The sequence below is a fragment of the Polyodon spathula genome, chromosome 4 (genome assembly GCF_017654505.1).
Source record: "Polyodon spathula isolate WHYD16114869_AA chromosome 4, ASM1765450v1, whole genome shotgun sequence".
Classification (NCBI taxonomy): Eukaryota; Metazoa; Chordata; class Actinopteri; order Acipenseriformes; family Polyodontidae; genus Polyodon; species Polyodon spathula.
The window spans coordinates 47,093,162-47,115,112 of NC_054537.1; the positions used below are offsets into that span (position 1 = coordinate 47,093,162).

The 21,951-nt window shown below is 38.0% G+C and overlaps 1 protein-coding gene across 4 annotated transcripts in view; it reads right to left on the bottom strand.

The window, feature by feature from the left end:
* The window catches only part of LOC121314594 (phosphatase and actin regulator 1-like), a 226,707-nt gene that overhangs the window by 70,399 nt on the left and 134,357 nt on the right, over positions 1–21,951 (bottom strand). For all 4 annotated transcript variants that reach the window (XM_041248022.1, XM_041248023.1, XM_041248020.1 and 1 more), the window contains exons 4-5: positions 11,276–11,416; positions 1,090–1,293 (exon numbers count right to left, since the gene is read on the bottom strand). In XM_041248022.1, coding sequence (XP_041103956.1) covers positions 1,090–1,293; positions 11,276–11,416 — 345 coding nt within the window. The remainder of the gene's footprint in view (positions 1–1,089; positions 1,294–11,275; positions 11,417–21,951) is intronic.

Genomic DNA, 21,951 nt, shown 5'->3' on the forward strand with positions numbered 1-21,951 from the left:
GGATAATCAATTAAATAATTATATTTTTGTAATGCACATAGTTAACAACATTATTTAAGTTTATCAACGACTTGCTATTTACAGTATTTCTGCTACAGACAATCAGTGGGCGTGCTCTTCTTTTCAGGCTCGTGTTAACTAGCATCTGATTTGCTGGTGCCATCCTACCAGTGAATCAGATTTGATATTGAAAATAGGCCAGGATTACCGCATTGTGTTTCACAGATAGTAAAGGTTAGGTGGTACAGTTTTAACAAGATGTAATGCATGATGCTGCAGCTGTCACTGAATTAAAAAAATAAATTAAAATCGTACACTTGTGTCTAGTTTATATAGCTTACATTCCAAAGTACTGTAATCTGTTTGGAACAAATATTTTAGTAACACACTTGTAATATGTTTAACTTGCTAGCCTTGTTGCGAATGCTGTGTTTTTTTTTTTTTTTTTTCTCTTGACGCTACCAAGGTGTAATTACCCCTTGCATTCAATTGTTGTGCACAAGCTTTTACTTAACTGCAATGATATTAAAATAATACCGATACTGCTCTATTTCATATTTACAGGTTGTATAGTACAAAATTATTTATTTATTTTAAGGACTATTTGAACTTTGTTTTAGAATAGTTAGCAGTATATATATATTTTAAAGAAATACAGATGCTTCATATTTTGTAAGTATGCACTGTTTGTAAGTACATGTAAATAAATACAATGTGTAAATAAAGCAGTAGGCGGAATAAAGCTTGCAGTCCCATTTTGACAGACTTAAATAAAGGGATATTTTTTTTTGCAACTATTAATGATTGTAATATAAGGGCAATTTCATTAAGTTTATTTTTCTTACACCTGTGGGCTGAAGATGCAGTACTGAGTGTCCTGTTGATATGCAGTGCCTTTTAAACCTGTTTTAATGTGAAAAAAATACTTTTAAACAGTGTGTGTAAAATAAACAGCACAAGCGAAAATAAATTCGACCTGACGCGCCTGTCAGGCGCTGAATAAATGGACCGCTAAGGGTTAAGTTATAATATATGTGGGGCTGCCAACTGTACAAAAAAAGGTTTGTATAATATTACAAGAGAACTTACCGGTTATATGGTTTGGAATCCTGGATAGAGGTTTTGGAGGCAATGCAGGGGGCTGCTTGAGAAAAGATGTTTTTTTCACTGGGGTGTCCTGATGGTCACCAGTGAAAGCCACAGATTTCTTAGGCGGCAAAACCAAGACTGGCTTCACTGAAGGATCCTGAGGGAAGACTCCAGCCTCAAGAGACGTCTGGAAGTCTTCAGAGACTTAGGAGAGAATAATATTTCAGTTGTGTTAATATGATCTGTGAATTGCTTTCCGAAGGGGGGAGAAAAGATACTTGAGTCAACCTAAATTGGTTCTAGTTAACAAATTCCATAAATCTTACCTGTAGCTGTACCTCCATTCCGTATATAGGTCTCAAATGTGCATTAAAGGAGGCAGTTTTTATATAAAATGTGCGTTTTAATTTTAAAACATAAGGTCTGGAATTATACTAGGTTAAAGATGTTTGTGAATACCATCTTCATACACCAAAAACATTTCCATTTATATCAGCAGTAAGTGCTGCACCAAGGTAATATATTGTTTTTCTTAGTTACCTAAAACAGGTTAAACTTCTTGGTTGGTTTTGCCATCTTTTGAATATAGAAACAAAAGTTAACTCAAAGTGTAAGAAGTATCTGTTGGCTTATTTTATAGACATGTCAAGGATTTGTAAAAGTAAAAAAAAATAAAAACACTGGCAGCAACGTGGTTTATGAGTTGTACAGTGGCTATAGGATGTATTCACCTCATTGTACGTTTTCACAGTTTGTTGTGTTACAACTGTTGTATCACAATAAACATTCTCTTGCCTCTTCAAAAATGACTACAAAAGATTCAGAAGTGAGTAGTTTTTCGAGATTTACGATTATACTGTATTTACAGTATAATCGTAAATCTCGAAAAACTACTCACTTCTGAATCTTTTGTAGTCATTTTTGTATTACTTTAGTATAAATACATGTTAATTTGGATTCATATGTTGTTTTTTTCTGACTTTATGTGAACGAAAAGACACACATTTGCCCGTTTTCCCATTGGAAATAGTGATATTTTGAAATATCACTGTCCTGGTCACAAAAGCAAAGTTTGTGGGGAATAATAGCCATTTTCTATACTTTTGAGGCATAAGCAATTAGGAAATAACACTTACTACCCAGGAACAAAAAAATAATAATAATAAATTGTTACACGGTGTAATCTTTAGTTTGGAAAATTATGTAAATGTGTAATCAAATGTAATGTTTAATGCTGCTCTAATCAATAATTGTGAAAATCATGCGTTCTTTATGTATAAAATAATTCAGTAGAAACTGGTATAGTCTGATACAAGTGGCCAGTTTTTAGGTAGTTCCTTATCGAGATGGGCTTGATTCCCAGAATTGAATGCTAAGTCTCTACAGCACCCTTTTTAGCCAAAGAAAATGTTGAAATAAGGTTTAATATGCTTGCTTTTTACTATAAAATATTTGTGTGTGAAAGACCATATGCTTAACACTGCCTGTTATGATAAAATGTATAAAACTGTTTCTCATCAGGAAAAGTTCACTGTGAGGCGAGAGTGTATTAAATGGAATGTCCAGACAGTAATTTATGTGTACAGAAATAAAATAATTTATTTTTATTATCTATACACAACAAAATAATTAAATAACAAAAGAAAACAAAATGGTGTGAGGGAAGGAGTGCAGGGGTGAAATCCAAAACCGATCGTGATAACTCGTCTTTAATCGTCTTCGTGGTAAACCATACATAAACAAAAAAAGACAAAAGAAATGTTAGTGTTTTTTTTTTAAAAATCCCGCTGCACCAAACTAGTCTCTCCCTCCACCCGTTACTCCTCCTATTTTACTTTCGGACCAACCCCGAACACAGTAGTACGTTCCCTTTAGTATGTAATGTCCCACCTCTGTAGTCAGTGGAACACCAATCCTCAACTGACAAGTGTCCTTATCCTTCACTTGACTCCAGTGGCTGGAATTTACATACTCGTACTTCCGCCCCTCATAAAGGTGCCGCCCCTCAAAAGATGACTTTTGCCATGGTCACGAGATCTTGGTAAGGGAAGTCCCGAGTTGGTTTGATGCCATCTACTGTCGGGAGGCTGAATCACAGACCGAAATCCCTTTGACTCATCACATTCACATTTAAACAACTATGGGGTTTCTCTTAGTTCATCTCTTCTATTCCTATGTTGAGAAGTTGGGGAGTGGGGAAGATGAATGGAATGAAATACCTGATGTGCTTAATATGATATTGAAATATAAAAAAGTAATTTTAAGAAAAAGAATAGAAGATGGGTTTTAAGAAAGTAAAAACTTTATAACTTGCTGTGAGCCTGTCTTAAAGTCATGCCAGAAAGTGAAGGGATAATTGGCATGAAGAGCGGAGTTCTCTTATCAAACAGCGTCAAGGCTGTTTTTTGTGCAGCTGAAAAAAATAAGAGATCATTCGCAGTTCAGCTAAAACTACTGAATTCGTGCTGTTGGAAAGCTTATGGGATAGTATTACACTTGTTCCCTATAACATCTGTTAAGCACACGCCTGTAAAGAGAGAAGGAAAACTAATTTTAAGAATAGAATGGTATGAGGGAATATATTATTAGACATTAATACATATAATCAATATAATCATAACTAATATTGTTGTATATATTTCAAACAACACTCATATATTCAAAATAATATTATTTTCTTTGTTTCAACTAACTTTTTAGATAGAGGAGGGGTCGAGAGATGAGCTGGTGAGAACATGATCGGATGTGTAGACCAGGTGTCATATCTTGAAAAGTTGCTGACACAAGGCTCTAAATTTTTAGGCTGCTGTGTGCCAAAGAGATAAGAATTGGACTTTATAAAGATTCTCCATGTATTCCTATGGAGACGAATCCTATAAAAACTCACACTTTTCGCAAAAGGGCACCACAATCAAGACCTTTGCTTGACAGGGTGAAGTGGTCCATCACTTGCAGATCTCCACCAGACTGATTCCTCTGTTCACGCTACTTTTCCTTATAATAGGAGGTAAGCACATTACTAACATTGTTATATGTTATATGTATATGGTTTTGAAACTATGTTTTGGTTTTAAGAGAGTTTTATATTGAATGAAACTGAAATATTGAAGTGGGTTCTTGTAGACCGTGTGTATTGGAATTTGGTGGTCTGATCAACCTACCTTTCCAATATTAAAAGCATTTTAATAAAGAGAAAGAGCATTGCTCTGATTCGTAAAACTTAAAATGAATGAGTCTTGAGTGTCTGTCTTTCCGATTAAATAAATGTTATATGGACATACTTACAGCTCGTCCAGTGCTCGAACATAAACTACTAAGAGTTTATAACATCTCTGTCCTCCTAACGTCTCCCCTGAGTTAAGAGTGTGTGCAGAGTAAATAGAAAATAAATAAGACCGAATAAAAACAGTACGTGAAAATCTGCGAAACGCAGCAGACGTGGCATTTGGCGCCCGACCGTGGGGCGAGCTCGTGTAATGATCCATAATAATGACCATTAAAATAACCTTAATCTAGAAAGCACTAGTGCGTACCAAATATAATCGACCGATAATAATTAAAATAGTTTAACATTTTAAAACAAATATTAAAATAGTTTAAACATTTTAATTCCATATCGTAATTTTGTAAGGTAAATTGAGTATGGGCATTTAAATCCGGAAACCCAACGTCATCCTACGCCTGAAGATGCGGTGATGTCAAATCGTGCAAAAACCTTCCGGTAAAATAAAGTCTAGCAAATAAGAGGACGTTGAAAAGGCTATTATAAATAATAGAAAATCGGGCTACTCTAAATGGTATTAGAAGGGAGATTCATAGAAAATCTCCTTGAAGTAAGTAACTTTGTGGAAAAAAGGGCTAACGCAATTATAGACAAAATGTCTCAGGATATAGAAAAATAAATGAAAAGCGCTTTAATGGAGAAGGAGCAGGATGAGAGGGAGTCTCAACTGTCCTCCTCTGAGTCAGAAGTGGGGGAAGAGACTGCTAATAAAAATAAGTATGTGGAAGAAAGCTGATACTTGCCTTAATAGGTTCAAAAAAAAAAAGTACAATTAGAAGTGAGGAATGGATTTAACTGCAGCTGGTTTGTTACATGCATTTGCTATGATTCGTGTAGTCCTATAGAAGGGAATGCTGAATTCAGTGAAAAACTAACTGAAGCTGTGATAGCTGCTCTTGATAAAGCTTCTGCTGTTTGGGCAGGTTCAGTCAGCATGCCTCTTATCAGTGCAGGAATATTCTCACAGGGAAATCAGAATAATGAACTTTGTATGGAAACAATAGCAAGGGCTTGCTGCCTATGGGCAGGAAAACATCAAGCCAAAATGGTTAAAACAATCAAGCTAATTCATAATGAAAGACGTGTTGCAGTAAAATGGGCAGAAATTTGTTCCCTTGTTCGAAAAGAAACAGTGCAGGAGAGAGAAGGAATGTTTAGTTCAACCAGAGGGGCGGTAACCTGCAAGGAGAGAGAGAGCTCACAGACTGCACCAACTCATAAGTATAATGAGGAGGGGGTCTTGGAGAGCTCAGCGAGCAGGAATTCACATAGAATAGATCTAAAATAACATAGAGTGAAAGACATAGCAGACGTGACAGTTTACACTGCAGGGAAATTAAATTAGTTTGAACAATCCTGGGGTTTGGATAATCAAGTTTTTAATGATTCAGTGGCAGCTGTAGAAGCATAGTGAACACTACACAGCTATGGCCAAAAGTTTAGTATCACCCCACATTATTAACACATTTTGCTTCATTAAGACAAATGAAACCAGCTGAAAAAAGTTTTGAAATCTAACATGAAATACTGTACTACTTTATGGCCTCCTGTGCTCCTAGACTTTTGCGATACCACTCTGTAGTTTCTTTGATTATATTATGTTAAATAGAAGATCTAAATTACCGTATTCCTTCAAATTTAAGACGCCCTCAATTTACGACGCAGCAGAAATGTCCCACCCTCATTAACAGGAAAAAAATATAAATAAATTAAATGCATTTACAAAGACATACGCAAAGAAGGCTGTCTGCTGTCACACAGATTATTACAGTTATGCACTGCTTCACATTTCCAGTCGTGATTATTCGTTCCTGTTTTTCTCCCTTTTTGTGAAATGTGGTATTGCTTGGCATGTTGAAAAAGAAGGAGGTCTGATCAGCAATTTCGGATCTGTGGAAGCTGGTACTGTTTGTAAGAACGAAGCCTAATAACGAAGGATTCTCTTTAATTCTTCAGGAAGCTAATGACGCTTCTTTGAAAATGTCTGGCTGTATGTTAAGGATGATTTCGTAATTATTATTTTTTTTAAGTTCAGTATTTTTTATTATGTATTCTGCTTAGAGATACACGTACAAAATGTGTTATTCTATGCTGCGAGGGACCTTAAAATACTTCCTGAAAGTGTGGGGAAAATTAATGTATCTGTGTGACCCCCCCCCCCCCCCCCTTTCAATTCCTCTCCTCTACAGACACGGCTGCAGACCAGGTTTAAGGTTTAAAGAACTCTGTATAAACAATGAATGGCAAATGGTCTTTGCAAATTTAAAGCTGGACAATTATTATATTTATTCATTGTACCTTACAATAAGGAGCGCTGTTATTAAAAACTTCAGTTGAAGATCAACGTGGGATATTCAATAACTTTGATTCAAAGAGAACACCACTTCCTTCTTCAAAGACACTGACAAAACCTGGAGTGGATTCTGAACTTTTGGCTAACCATTGGGATTTTTGCTATGCAAGTGAAATTCTTCATTGACTGAGTTTGGACCTGAGGTGTTGCAACCAGACTTTTTCAACCTCCTGTACTTCATCAATGTTAAATATACTTCTCATTCTGGAAAAAGTTGCCTATATTTATATATGTATGTTTCTGTTTGAAATATTATCTATAGATCTGTTTTGTGTAATAAAATAATAAAATTCACTTTGTCTGTGGTTTGTTTAGTTTGAAAGTGGACACTTTTGTAAGTATAAAATTCAAAGCTTTAATCATAAAAAATTTAGCCAGAAGTTATTATTGGTATAGGACGTTTACAGTGTTTAATTAATATTGATATATGGTAATGCATGCTTAAATAATAACTTGTGAGGATACTGGGCCGTGTATAACCCTCTAGACATATAAAACGTATTTATGCATGACAAAGGTTTTGTTGAAAAATATTTATGTTTGGGCAAATTACAACACATTGCTTCACTGAGTGATTGCAATATAATACACATTTATTCTCAGGGTCTTTATAAGCAATCATGGACACTACCCTCAATTTATTTTCTCAAAATAAATATTTATACTTAAAATAAGTTATTAATTCCATTATTATCAGTAATAAGGGAAAAAAACAAAAAAACATACCTGATACATTTAGTTCATGAAATAGCATATACTTATATCCACTCTTTTTTTATATATTTATAAATGGTGTTAAAACATATATATATTAAAACACGAGACAGAACAAATGTTCTAATATAATTATAAGTCAAATACATCACATTTACAGTGTTTCCCCCTTTTTTATTATCTCTAAACAAGTTCCTGTAATGTTTTGTTTCTGCTTTTGTCTCTGCCAGGCTGCTGTAAACTGTCTCTGCCCTTTAGACACTAAATGCCCCTCTAGTAACATCACACGAAAAACAAAACTATCAGGAAGTGAACGTTAGTCCCCCCCCACCCTCCAACCACTGATATCTGTTTCAAGCCTATACTGCAAAGCACGATGGCCCTGTAAGTCATCAAAGCAAAGTGTGGTCCTAAAAGCCCACTTCAGTATGACTAGCCCAACATGAATAGTTGACGTAGTGTACTTCATTGGCTTTTGCTCCCATACAAATAACATATTCCTGCTAGTAGAAATTAATATGAAGCTAATTGCTATATTTGTAAACAGCGTTAAAAGTTTATGTTGCATTTATAAATTAAAATGTTATGTTGAATCATAAAATGTCACACATTTTGTCTAATGTCTTCATCAGTGATATGCATTAGCCAGAATGTTTGTTTACTTGACTGAACCTGCTTCATCATCTGTAAACTGAAGGCTACTTTAATACTTATTTAATGAAACCAGCTTACAATTCCTAGAAACTAAAACATTTCTATAGCACAACTTCCACAAAAATATACACAGTATGTAAGATGCAACCAGACAAGCTAGCTCATCAGTGAACATTTCACTTTCGAAAACAGACAATTTTCTATTCAGAATTCCCTTCTTAGTCTAACCAGCGTAAATAGCACACCTCAGTACGACTGCTTGAATATTCTTCAACCACATCTTTATAAAACCAAACATTGGTAATCTCACTTAAGGTCCACAGAGCACACTCTACCAACTACCAGTAACAGTACAGAAATAAATAAAACTTAATTTGTAACAGTCTCTTTATAACGTAAGATATAAGATTATCATACAAAATGTTTATTGAAGCAGTGTTACTTAAGTCTGTAAACAAACTGTGTACTTAAAACATATAACTTACTGTTATACTGTACGTATAACTTACTTGTATCATTGTAGTGCATAAGAACATAAGAACATAAGAAAGTTTACAAACGAGAGGAGGCCATTCGGCCCATCTTCCTCGTTTGGTTGTTAGTAGCTTATTGATCCCAGAATCTCATCAAGCAGCTTCTTGAAGGATCCCAGGGTGTCAGCTTCAACAACATTACTGGGGAGTTGATTCCAGACCCTCACGATTCTCTGTGTAAAAAAGTGCCTCCTATTTTCTGTTCTGAATGCCCCTTTGTCTAATCTCCATTTGTGACCCCTGGTCCTTGTTTCTTTTATCAGGCTGAAAAAGTCCCTTGGGTCAACACTGTCAATACCTTTTAGAATTCTGAATGCTTGAATTAGGTCGCCATGTAGTCTTCTTTGTTCAAGACTGAACAGATTCAATTCTTTTAGCCTGTCTGCATATTACATGCCTTTTAAGCCCGGAATAATTCTGGTCGCTCTTCTTTGCACTCTTTCTAGAGCAGCAATATCTTTTTTATAGCGAGGTGACCAGAACTGCACACAATATTCAAGATGAGGTCTTACCAGTGCATTGTACAGTTTTAACATTACTTGATTTAAATTCAACACTTTTCACAATGTATCCAAGCATCTTGTTAGCCTTTTTTATATCTTCCCCACATTGTCTAGATGAAGACATTCCTGAGTCAACAAAAACTCCTAGGTCTTTTTCATAGATTCCTTCTCCAATTTCAGTATCTCCCATATGATATTTATAATTTACATTTTTATTTCCTGCGTGCAGTACCTTACACTTTTCTCTATTAAATGTCATTTGCCATGTGTCTGCCCAGTTCTGAATCTTGTCTAGATCATTTTGAATGACTTTTGCTGCTGCAACAGTGTTTGCCACTCCTCCTACTTTTGTGTCGTCTGCAAATTTAACAAGTTTGCTTACTATACCAGAATCTAAATCATTAATGTAGATTAGGAATAGCAGAGGACCTAATACTGATCCCTGTGGTACACCGCTGGTTACCACACTCCATTCTGAGGTTTTTCCTCTAATAAGTACTTTCTGTTTTCTACATGTTAACCACTCCCTAATCCATGTACATGTGTTTCCTTGAATCCCAACTGCGTTCAGTTTGAGAATTAATCTTTTGTGCGGGACTTTGTCAAAAGCTTTCTGGAAATCTAAATAAACCACGTCATATGCTTTGCAATTATCCATTATCGATGTTGCATCCTCAAAAAAATCAAGCAAGTTAGTTAGACACGATCTCCCTTTCCTAAAACCATGTTGACTGTCTCCCAGGACCCTTTACCATAAAGTTTCTTTTCTTATTATAGTTTCCATAAGTTTGCATATAAGAGAAGTCAGGCTTACTGGTCTGTAGTTACCTGGTTCAGTTTTGTTTCCCTTTTTGTGGATCGGTATTACGTTTGCAATTTTCCAGTCTGTCGGTACCACCCCTGTGTCAAGAGACTGCTGCATGATCTTGGTTAGCGGTTTGTAAATTACTTCTTTCATTTTTTTGAGTACTACTGGGAGGATCTCATCCGGCCCAGGGGATTTGTTTATTTCTATTTCTCTCTTGGCCTTTCTAACTTCCTTTTTGACTTGCGTTTGCAGTTCCGTGTACTCGTTCTGCATACTTTCTTTTTGGTCCTTTTTTAATGCTCTATAAAGTGCCTTTTTTTGCTGAATATTTTTTTTAATTGATCTATTAAACCATTTTGGCAATTCAGTTTTACATTTAGATTTGTCTACTTTAGGGATGTAATTGTTTTGCGCCACTAGTACAACATTTTTGAAGAACAACCATCCTTCTTCTTTGGGTGTTTTCTCTATTTTACTCCAGTCTACTTCTGTTAGTCTCTGTTTCATACCGTCATAGTTTGCTTTTCTAAAATTGTAAACCTTAGCTTTAGTCATTACTTTTGCATTAGCATTGTCATATAATTTTTTTTTTTTTTTTTGGTGGATATGCTACAGTTCTTCAGCAATAACAGTCAGGGTCCTGGCACACCTTAACGCAGGGGTGTCAAACTCAGTTCCTGGAGGGCCGCAGTGTCTTCTGGCTTTTGTTCTACCCGAGCTTTCAATTACTTAATTGGTCTAATTATTTGACTAATTGGACACATTTAACACTTCTCTTCAGGCCTCAAAATGTTTCATAAGTAGTGTACCTTGAGTCAAGTGCATTTTTAAAACCATCAACTGTAAAAGACCCTGAAAAATATTAAATATGTCAAACTGAACAATTGTGTTAATTGAGAGCTTAAGGTGGAATGAAAACAAGAAGACACTGCGGCCCTCGGGGACTGGAGTTTCACACCCCTGCCTTAACGTCAGTATGTTCACATCAAGCTGCTGCCTCGGACCTGGAAATAAGCACGTTTTGCTACAGTTGCCTGCATGCAACCTACAGAAAAGTGACATACTGGCATTTGGAAAGGATTCTTTGGGCTGTCTGCAGGTCGGTGGAATAAATTATCAGCAAATTCTTTGTTGGCTTATGGTAGGCATATAAATATCCACCAAATTGTAATTTTATTTTTCAGGTAAAAAACAAGATCAGGCAGGCAACCAAGACAAAATGTGTGCTTTTTTTAATGTCTTCATAAAACCAGAAGAAAGGTTGTTGACTTTTACTTGGCTTGACACCCACAAAAACTTCTGGCTAACCAACCCATTTACTCCAGAGGTTAGACTTACCTGTCCCATCCATGCACTGTGTGTTGGGAATCATCTCATAGGTATGGTCTCCTGCTTCACACTCTAACATCTGAGGAATAGGTATCAGTGATTGCCCCTTCTCTAGCTCCCTGTCTTCGTTTGTTACTGGGATCTCCCCATCTGATGTAACAGAGAAAGAAGAGAAGCCACAAAACAGATGAATATGATTGCAGTGACTGCATTTGAGTGCTATGGAAATAAGCAATTGGCCTTGGTTTACAGAAGCTGCTGACACACTAAAATACTATAATAATAGCATACGATTTCCAACCACTTATTTTTTTTTTTTTTTTTTTTTAAACATTTGCTAAGAATTGTTTCTTGTATTTAGTAAGCTTTTACTCCAAATGTTTGTGTCACTTGTTTTAATAGTAGAAATAAATTAGGGGCCAAATTAACTTTAAGGGTTTCTACCTGCATCAAATTAATTTCTTTGTATTTCAAAAACTGATTGTGTTATTATTTAGAGTTCCTAATTAAGGACATATACACTGAACAAAAATATAACAAAATAATACATGCAACAATTTCAAAGATTTTACTGACTTACAGTTCATATAAGGAAATCAGTCAATTGAAATCCATTAGGCCCTAATCTATGGATTTCACATGACTGGGAATACAGATATGCATCTGTTGGTCACAGATACCTTAAAAAAAAAAGACAGGGGCGTGGATCAGAAAACCAGTCAGTATCTGGTGTGACCAACACTTGCCTCATGCAGCATGACACATTTCCTTCGCATAGAGTTGATCAGGCTGCTGATTGTGGCCTGTGGAATGTTGTCCCACTCCTCTTCAATGGCTGTGCAAAGTTGCTGGATATTGGCGGGAAATGGAACACGCTGTCTTACACGTTGATCCACAGCATCGCACACATGCTCAAAGGGTGACATGTCTGGTAAATATGCAGGCCATGGAAGAACTGGGACATTTTCAGCTTCCAGGAATTGTGTATTGATCCTTGCGACATGGGGCCATGCATTATCCTGCTGAAAATACACGCTGTCTGCCATCTGCCTGGTACAGTTGAAACCGGGATTCGTCCGTGAAGAGCACACTTCTTCAGCGTGCCAGTGGCCATCGAAGGTGAGTATTTGCCCACTGAAGTCAGTTAAGATGCCAAATTGCAGTCAGGTCAAGACCCTGGTGAGGACGACGAGCACGCTGATAAGCTTCCCTGAGATGGTTCTGACAGTTTGTGCAGAAATTCTTTGGTTGTGCAAGCCCACAGTTTCATCAGATGTCCGAGTGGCTGGTCTCAGACGATCCCGAAAGTGAAGAAGCCGGATGTGGAGGCCCTGGGCTGGCGTGGTTACACATGGTCTGCGGTTGTGAGGCCGATTGGACATACTGCCAAATTCTCTAAAACGACGTTGGAGGTGGCTTATGTAGAGAAATAAACATTCAATTCTCTGGCAAAAGCTCTGGTGGACATTACTGCAGTCAGCATGCCAATTTCACGCTCCCTCAAAACTTGCGACATCTGTGGCATTGTGTTGTGAGACAAAACTGCACATTTTAGAGTGGCCTTTTATTGTCCCCAGCACAAGGTGCACCTGTGTAATGATCATGCTGCTTAATCAGCTTCTTGATATGCCAAATCTGTCAGGTGGATGGATTATCTTGGCAAAGGAGAAATGCTCACTAACAGGAATGTAAACACATTTGTGCACAAAATGTGAGAGAAATAATCTTATTGTGCTTATGGAACATTTCTGGGATCTTTTATTTCAGCTCATGAAACATGGGACCAACACTTTACATGTTGTGTTTCTATTTTTGTTCAGTGTAAATATAGTCACTCAAGCATGGTCCTTTTGATCTGAAAGGCAAAAGTTGGAAATCTTCTAAAGCTTGATTTTTATTCATCGAGCATACAGTATCTGTTTCAAATCAGGCCTACCGTTCCTCGCCGAGATTTTCATTTTTCACCCTCGCAAGTTTAAATTGCCTTAAAGTCAGTTGGCTATTTTTTGAAATATTTCATAATTGCGTTATATTTTATTCATCTTTCTGCTCCACTTAAATAGGTTTTTTTTGGCAAAACAAATCCATCACCAATTATACAATATAAATGTTTTCTTGTTTTATTTCTTTTTTAAACACCAGTCCTAAGCTGTTTCTGTTTTCTTCCATAGCCTTCCTTGTTCTTAAACTTTGTTTACAGATGAACCAATGAGAAAGCTCTGAAATACACCCTGAGGCAAGAACACTGCCCACTGCTTGCCAGCCACCAACACAGTATCCATAGAAACAGTCAATCAGTGCATTCCAAGCTGATAGATTTGCCTGAATTGGAACAACAACAGATGGACTATTTTGAAAAAAATACAGAACCCATAGAGTGCCTTTAGCAGCAAAAAAGGTGATATACACTTTAATTGTGCAGAATTTACAGTATGTAATTGTATGTGTGGTAGGACTACCTTCTATGATAAGTGTTGTCTTACGCAATCTGCTTGTGACACGACTTATGAGGCAGAGTGAATTGAAGAAGAGTAGATTTGAGCACTAAGACATTATAACTAGGCTTGCTACTATTTGACTTTTATTGTTTTTGCCAAATCGACAATTAATATTGACGCTTTTTTTAGAAAGAAATTACCTTTTTTCTCTTTATTTTTCAATTCAAGCAGAGAATGGATGAAATTGACTTTTATGCTTTAAAAAAAAATGGAATTTGTATGCCATTAAAAAACATCTCATCTAGCGAAGCCCCTTTATCATATCACTATGTAACACAATTTTTGTTCCTGGGTAGTAAGTGTTATTTCCTAATAGCTTATGCCTCAAAAGTATAGAAAATGGCTATTATTCCCCACAAACTTTGCTTTTGTGACCAGGACAGGTAAATTTCAAAATATCACTATTTCCAATGAGAAAACGGGCGAATTTGTGTCTTTTCGTTCACATAAAGTCAGAAAAAAACAACATATGAATCCAAATTAACATGTATTTATACTAAAGTAATACAAAAATGACTACAAAAGATTTAGAAGTGAGTAGTTTTTCGAGATTTACGATTATACTGTAAATCACTTTCACGAATCAGCCCCCAAATGTAGTCTCCCATCATGTTCTCGTTATACTGTCCTTGGTAGCGGCGTTCAAAGTCCGGTATATCCTGGTGGAAGCGCTCGCCTTGCTCCTCCGAGTACGCTCCCATGTTCTCCTTGAATTTATCAAGATAAGCATCAAGGATATGGACTTTGAGGGACATCCTACAGCCCATTGTGCCGTAGTTCTTCACCAGAGTCTCAACCAGCTCCACATAGTTTTCGGCCTTGTGATTGCCCAGGAAGCCTCGAACCACTGCGACAAAGCTGTTCCAAGCCGCTTTCTCCTTACTAGTGAGCTTCTTGGGGAATTCATTGCACTCCGGGATCTTCTTTATCTGTGGTCCGACGAAGACACCGGCTTTGACCTTTGCCTCAGACGGCTTAGGGAAGAAGTCTTGAAGGTACTCGAAGGCTGCCGACTCCTTATCTAGAGCTCTGACAAATTGTTTCACAAGGCCCAATTTGATGTGCAGTGGTGGCATCAGCACCTTCCGGGGGTCCACCAGTGGCTCACACTTGACGTTGTTCCTCCCCACAGAGAACTTGGTCCGCTGTGGCCAGTCCCACCTGTGGTAGTGTGCCTTAGTGTCCCTGCTGTCCCAAAGGCAAAGATAGCAGGGAAACTTGGTAAAACCGCCTTGGAGACCCGTCAGGAATGCCACCATTGCAGCCTCTTGATGCCATCTCAGAAAAATGCAGATATGTATCCACTTAGGCAGCTGGAACTAAACTGAACTGGTGGGCTTAAGGCCCCTGTATTTATACTACTATTTATATTACTGGAAAGTTCTAGAAAGTTCTAGAAGTTACTCCAAGTTTACTCAGCACTGAATCTATCTGGAATGTTCTGGAAAATAGGTACATTTCAAAATATCACTGTCCTGGTCACAGAAACAAAGTTTGTGGGGAATAATAGCCATTTTATATACTTTTGAGGCATAAGCTATTAGGAAATAACACTTACTACCCAGGAACAAAAAAATAAATAAATAAAAAAAAATTGTTACATTATAATTGAAATAACAATTGGTCACAGCTGAGCTATACATTAAAAAAATCTCTCAAATAAACATAGTAAAAGCAGCATATAAAAGTGTATTACACAGACCTTTGTAGCATAAATTTACAAGTAAAAATAATATACACAGAACAAACAATTAGATAGTTGAACAGAACTAATTTGCACATATTATTCAGAGCTTGAGCTCGCCCTCTCCAGCTTCAGCACAGCCAGACTCAGTGTCACTGGAAGGCAAGACAGACGGACCTGCTTCGTCCTGTCGCAGTGCCAGGGTATTTTGCACAATATTCAGTAAGTGTTTTTCTCTTGGACCCCATTTTCAAATCAAACTAGCAACTGTCACCGTAAACCTAAAGCAAAAGCTTACGTACACCTCAACCCACTCATTTTAAAGTAGGCTCTTTGAATGACAGGTGCTGTAGCTGGCAAATGACAGCATTTTAGCACTGCTTCAGTCAATGAGGTCTGTCAGAACAGGGTGAAGCTAGAGTACTAACGGACCGCTGAGATGATTGACAGCGACCCCCAGCCATTCAGAGCAGAATGGAGACAGGACAGACAGCAAATATAAAAACTACCCAAACTAGAGAGGATTTCTAAATTATTATTTTTGTTAAGAAAATAAAAAATAGGAAGTGGTTTTACCGATGTTTATCGTATATAAATTTATTTCAGTCAAACTCTTATTTTTTGGGAATTCGATGTTTAACGAGCTTTACTAATTAATAGCGAAAAGTAACAAGCCTAATTATAACCATAAGTTCATCATACTGCATGATTAAACTTCTTATATTAACACCTAATAAATACAAAATATGTTATTATAATTGTATTGGATATATGCATTGGAACCAGTACTAACCAGTATTTCACTTAGTTCGAACCGGAACTGAACGAAATCAGCCATTTGAAACCGGAGCCGAAAAAAATAGGAACAGAAAAAAATCTGGTTAGAATCCCTGGTTCCCATATTTGGAATCAGCTTTAAACCTTTGCGGTCCCATGTCGGTCCAGGTCCGACATTGCAAGACATCATCAAAAAGACGTAAAACACAGGTGTCTGGTCGATTTTTCTCCAGAAAACCTTGGAGTGGAAACCGATAGGAGCTGAATGAAACCACAAAAAAGGACGTATCTCATAATCCCATGCATTACAGAGATAACACGGACATAACAAAGGAGGGAGCTGCTTCTGCATCCAACGCTCAAAGAATTTCACAGACATTTGCAGAGCTTTTTGCGATGTTATAGTAATAAAATAATGACTTTGAGGAGGAGTTTGGTAATAAAACGAGTGATCAGGAGAGGATTTATAAGTATGCATGTGTGACGGAAATATAATGAGTTCTGGTTAGGGCTGGCCTGACAATTCATTCGGAAAGTCGGTCAGCCTGGATGAAGGCGAGACTCCATTGCAGGATCGTATTGACCTGGAGGGTAAACGAGGTAGCAGCTGCAAGTAATAAAAGCAGCTGCAATCGTTTGCCAAGGGGTCATGCATGACAGGATAAAGGGGCCAGAGAATCAGTAATCTTTTCCTTCGCTTGTGTTGTGTGCATATACCTGGAAGGACTGAGAGAGCCACAGTAGTAATTGCCGGAGAACCATTATTGTGAAAAGAATATTCGTGAGTGTTTGTTTATTTTACGTGTTAGTAATTGTCGTTTGTTGAACCACCAGACGGCTAAACACGTTCCGGAGCTGTTGCTTTTGGGCCAGCACAAGCCGGAACTGCACTGCACGAACTGTCACCAAATACCCTGTTATCACCCACCCACTACTACATGCACCCAGGACTGGTGACTGTGTTCTAGTATTGTTGCGTGAATAACACTTATTGTTTGGGACTGTATACCTGTTTGTTTGGCTACATGCATTAGACATTGTTGTGTATTGCCGGAGAGCTTTCTTTTTGGTCACCAGACTCGGACTATAATTAAAACCCCGTTTACTACCGGATTACAATTGTTTGTGATTACTTCTGCACTGCCACAAATTACAAATCACCAGCCACTTTGCCACAGCACGTCTATAAAGGTATGTGAAAAATACAGCGAACAAGGGGTGAGGCTTGGCTGTAGATACAGTACCGAGTGTCCTTTTGTAATTAAATGCCTTTTAAACATGTTTTACTCTGAAAAAAACAATTTAAACAGTGTGTGTAAAATTAAAATTGAAACTGATGTGCCTGACAAATGCTCAATAAATGGACTGCAAAGAGTTAAATGGTCCAGTAACTGTTGATCATTTGCTCAAAGTGTTGCCACTCACAAATATTCTGGTAAGAAAAGGCTTATCATTGCTTTACCTGCCTTCATTCTGGCTCTGTTTCTAGTATAAATGACTTAATTCCCCTGATCAGTTTTCTATTCATTTTGCTAGAACTGACGACAGAATTTGTTTAATTAAACTTGTAGGTCAAAGGGCATGGCTTTCTAAGGCTGCCATTACAGATGCTTTTAAAGTCATGCCCATTCACCCCCCTCAGTGGCACCTTTTTGGGGATCAATGTTGATCTCCAGAGCCATGATATTTGAACATTTTTTATTTCTTTGGGATGTAGGAGCAGCCCTCCCATTTTCATCTCAATTCTGCTATCAGGATTATACCTCAAGGTCGATCATTTATTTCTTGCCTTTTAAATTTAGCATCTTCTGTACCTGATCTGCATCACCACATCAGTCTCAACGTGGGGTGCTATGCTGAGATGATGATTCTTCTATGATGATTCTTTTACATCTGCCTGCATACCGATGCCACCCCTTCCAGAGGTTTTGGGGGCTTTATAGGAACTAAATGGTTCTTTGGAAATTGGCCCTCTGAAATGCCCCCCCCCCCCCCCCCCCCCCCCCCCCCCCCCCCCCCCCCCCCCCCCCTTTCAATTCTATGGGGTCATTATGGTCTAAGAAAGGAATTGTTTTTAACTGTGATAACCTACCATGTCAATAATTAATAAAGGCAGATCCTCATCTCCTGCTATTATGAGGCTTATGTGAAAACTCACATGGGTTTCAGTGCTTGATAACTTCAAAATCAAAGCCTCCCACATACCAGATTTAAAGATTTGCCGACTCATTATCTCATTTTAATTTTCAGAAGGGCAAACCCTGCCTGTTCAATGCCCTCAATTCAAGGATCTCATTTTGTACTGATTCAATCTCCCAATTCTGCGACATACTTTTCTGCTCCTGCATATAACTTAACAGCTAACTTAGTTTCCCAAAGCACCCAAGCATCTTACGGTTCAGGATGGCAATTGTTCATTAGATTCTGTGCTCAATCTTATTTTGTCACTTACATTTAATTATATAATAGAACTAATCACATCAAACAATAGTAATAATCATTACTTTGTGTTTTTTCTTCTTCTTTTGGAGCCTAAAGGAAGGGCTACCATTGGCTATGGATTCCATACGGTTTCCTCCTAACTGTTTTTTGGATAGGGTTTTTTTTCCTTACCTGAGTGCCAGGTGGTTCTATTCTGCGAGGTGGTGGAGGCTGTGGCCCTTGTCCTTTTTGGGGAAGCATCACATTTCAATATCACATATTCTGCTGGCATAAGATGGCTAATGTGCTCCTATGGGCAAGGCCATGGGCCAAAAGTTTTTATATTGTATATTTGTATAGGCATGTTTTCTTTACTGTAAATCAATAATGGTCAATCTGCATCAATTGTGAAATCTCCTTTCTGAATTAAGTTTTTAAAGTTTTTTCATCCTGGAATACTGCAGTGAATCTTGTATTTTCCTAATAGAACATGATTGTGTTATATTTATTTAACGTCACTCTAGTAAAAAATAAAGGTATTAAACTTATTTTATTACTTTTATTTTAAATGGTAGAACAAATACTGCAGGGTTTACAACATTTTATATATTTTTATCACTTACATATCATTCATAGTATTTGGTTTCCAATTCTTATTTTGTTTTCCTTTTTTCACATCCTTAAAACTTACTGTATTTAAAAAAAAAAGTTTTAGCTCTGCAAAGTTCATAGCAATATGTTCTCCACTGAAGATAACTATGAGACTTTCCAGTTAGTTCCCCACACAGGCTTTTTGCCTTATCAATTTGCCCCTGCTTAGTCGGAGAGGCCCAGGCTGTGTACCAGGTGATGGAAGACATCGCAGCCCTGGATTGCACTCAAGTGAAGCAGGCAATCCTCCAGCATCTCAACATCTCTTGGGAAAGGTATAGGCGCCGGTTTCAAGAATACTGAATATCACCAAGAACACGGCCTCGGGTGGCAGCTCAGCATTTGGCAGACCAGCTAGCCTGTTGGTAACCCCAGCAGACCACTGAGGAGATTATGCAATTACTCATTTTGGAGCAGTTTCTGTATATCCTACCCCCAGTACTACAAGAATAGGTTGGGTGCCATAAGCCTACAACCCTGGGTGAAGCGGTCCATCTGGATGAGGCATGTGAAAATGCAGCTGTCATCCAAGCTCCTTTGCCCTCTTCCCAACCAATCCAACCAGCACCGGGTCCCAAGGCGGGGCCGAAAACCACACCTGCACCATCCCTGGCACCTAAAGGGGGTTAACCACCACTCCCAATGAGCACACCACCCTCCACCAAATGGAAGGCATGGCTAACTCCCAGCTGGGAGAGATCAAACCACCCCAGCCCACTGATAAAGGACCAGCGGGACAAGATGGCCTCTGCAGTGTCCTCCATCCCAGTCTGCTTCGGGTGCCACGAACCAGGACACATTGCTTTTGTGTGTCCCACTGCAATGGAGTGCAGAGTGGCATGCCTGCACCAACCTTCGGAAGCAGGTGTAAGACTTGGGGTCAGGGTCAGGTGGGGCCTTGTATCATGCTGGCAAAGGTCGGAGAAAAGAGTAAACATGCTTTATTGGATTCTTGGTTTAGTCAAACTATCAGTTTGGCTGAGTTATTGGAGGGTGTTTCTTGGCAGCCACAAGGCTCTGTGGCCATCTCCTGCATCCATGGGAATACCAAGGTATACCCGACCACAACAATGTGTTTGTTCATGGTGGGACTCACTTGCCATGTAGTTGTGGCAGTGGCAGATACAGTAGAATCGTAAATACAGTATAATCGTAAATCTCGAAAAACTACTCACTTCTAAATCTTTTGTAGTCATTTTTGTATTACTTTAGTATAAATACATGTTAATTTGGATTCACATGTTGTTTTTTTCTGAATTTATGTGAACGAAAAGACACATATTTGCCCGTTTTCTCATTGGAAATAGTGATATTTTGAAATATCACTGTCCTGATCACAAAAGCAAAGTTTGTGGGGAATAATAGCCATTTTCTATACTTTTGAGGCATAAGCAATTAGGAAATAACATTTACTACCCAGGAACAAAAAAAATATATATATTTATTACACGGTGTAATGGAAGTTATTGATGGACGTTGCCGTCCCCAAAGCCAAGACCCAGATGAAATCTTGTTAGGATTAGTGGATTATTACTGCAGATTTATCCCCGAGTACTTCACCATCATTAATCCTCTCGCAGAGCTCACTAAAAAGAATCCACCAAATACTGTGAAATGGACAGGGCAGTGTCAGGAAGCATTTGAGGCAATAAAACTGAGACTTTGCCAGGAGCCAGCTTTAATTACTCCAGAGAGGTTGAACTTGTCAGAACTAAAAATATAAAAATAATTGCTAATCTTGCTGGATTTCGAGCACCATGGTACTTGTTTTGTTTATTTATTGTGTCTGTCTGTTTTGGCCACTGTGCCATTTTGTTGGTGTTTTATTTGTTCAGTTATTTAGTTTTATTTAATATATGCGTGCTCAGAACTTCAAACCGTAGTACTGGTGCCTGTGTTTCTTCCTGGTCTGACGTCACCACCCATCCATCCTGCCACAGGTACACAATGCAATGGCAGCATTGTTGACCCTGGACCGCTAACATGGAACACATGACTGCTGTTGTTTATTTTATTTCCAGTGTGGATTGATAATGAAAGGTACAGTGAGTGGTGATTGAATTATGTATTGTACCTCCTAGTTTACCTGTTAGTTACTTAAGAACATAAGAACATAAGAAAGTTAACAAACGAGAGGAGGCCATTCGGCCCATCTTGCTCGTTTGGTTGTTAGTAGCTTATTGATCCCAAAATCTCATCAAGCAGCTTCTTGAAGGATCCCAGGGTGTCAGCTTCAACAACATTACTGGGGAGTTGATTCCAGACCCTCACAATTCTCTGTGTAAAAAAGTGTCTCCTATTTTCTGTTCTGAATGCCCCTTTTTCTAAACTCCATTTGTGACCCCTGGTCCTTGTTTCTTTTATCAGGCTGAAAAAGTCCCTTGGGTCAACACTGTCAATACCTTTTAGAATTTTGAATGCTTGAATTAGGTCGCCACGTAGTCTTCTTTGTTCAAGACTGAACAGATTCAATTCTTTTAGCCTGTCTGCATATGACATGCCTTTTAAGCCCGGAATAATTCTGGTCGCTCTTCTTTGCACTCTTTCTAGAGCAGCAATATCTTTTTTATAGCGAGGTGACCAGAACTGAACACAATATTCAAGATGAGGTCTTACTAGTGCATTGTACAGTTTTAACATTACTTCCCTTGATT